Source organism: Diaphorina citri, unplaced genomic scaffold, assembly GCF_000475195.1.
Source record: "Diaphorina citri unplaced genomic scaffold, Diaci psyllid genome assembly version 1.1 scaffold57955, whole genome shotgun sequence".
Lineage (NCBI taxonomy): Eukaryota > Metazoa > Arthropoda > Insecta > Hemiptera > Psyllidae > Diaphorina > Diaphorina citri.
In genome coordinates, this window is record NW_007435245.1 from 1 (window position 1) to 442 (window position 442).

The 442-nt window shown below is 55.7% G+C and overlaps 1 protein-coding gene across 1 annotated transcript; it reads right to left on the reverse strand.

The window, feature by feature from the left end:
- Positions 1 to 6: 6 nt before the first annotated feature.
- On the reverse strand, positions 7 to 434 carry LOC113473673 (the record flags this gene model as incomplete). The annotated part of the gene is made up of 1 exon (XM_026833163.1): positions 7 to 434. A coding segment is annotated over exon 1 (252 nt), but the record flags the coding sequence as incomplete, so codon positions are not given.
- Between the last annotated feature and the right edge of the window lie 8 nt (positions 435 to 442).

Sequence of the window (442 nt, forward strand, 5' to 3'; positions counted from 1 at the left end):
ATGGACATGAATGTTCTCTGGGCAACTTGACGGTTGAACTTGCCCACTCTCCACAGGGTTGACTGTGTCCGTCTCTGGTTTGCATTTCTGCTCCGCGTCGCTACGCCGCTCTACTGGTGACTGGGACTGGGACGGATTGACTATCTCCTCTCGGGTCTCGCGTCTGGTTGTTGGTCGTGAAAGGAACGTCTCGAAGCGGCGACGCTTTCGACAATCGCTCTGGATATGACCTCTGGCGCCGCAGGTCCAACACTTCATTGAGTACGCAGGGTAGTTCCTCTTCTTACAATCTCTCCGGCTATAGCCTCTGGTGTTACAATGCCAACAATGATTTTCTTCCTTCTCGTTCCGCCGGTCTGATGTGGAGTGGTGGGCCGCCTCGTCGGAAAATGTCACTCGTCGAACTGGCAGGGCGGTGCGGGATGCCTGCTTCGCTGCCTCA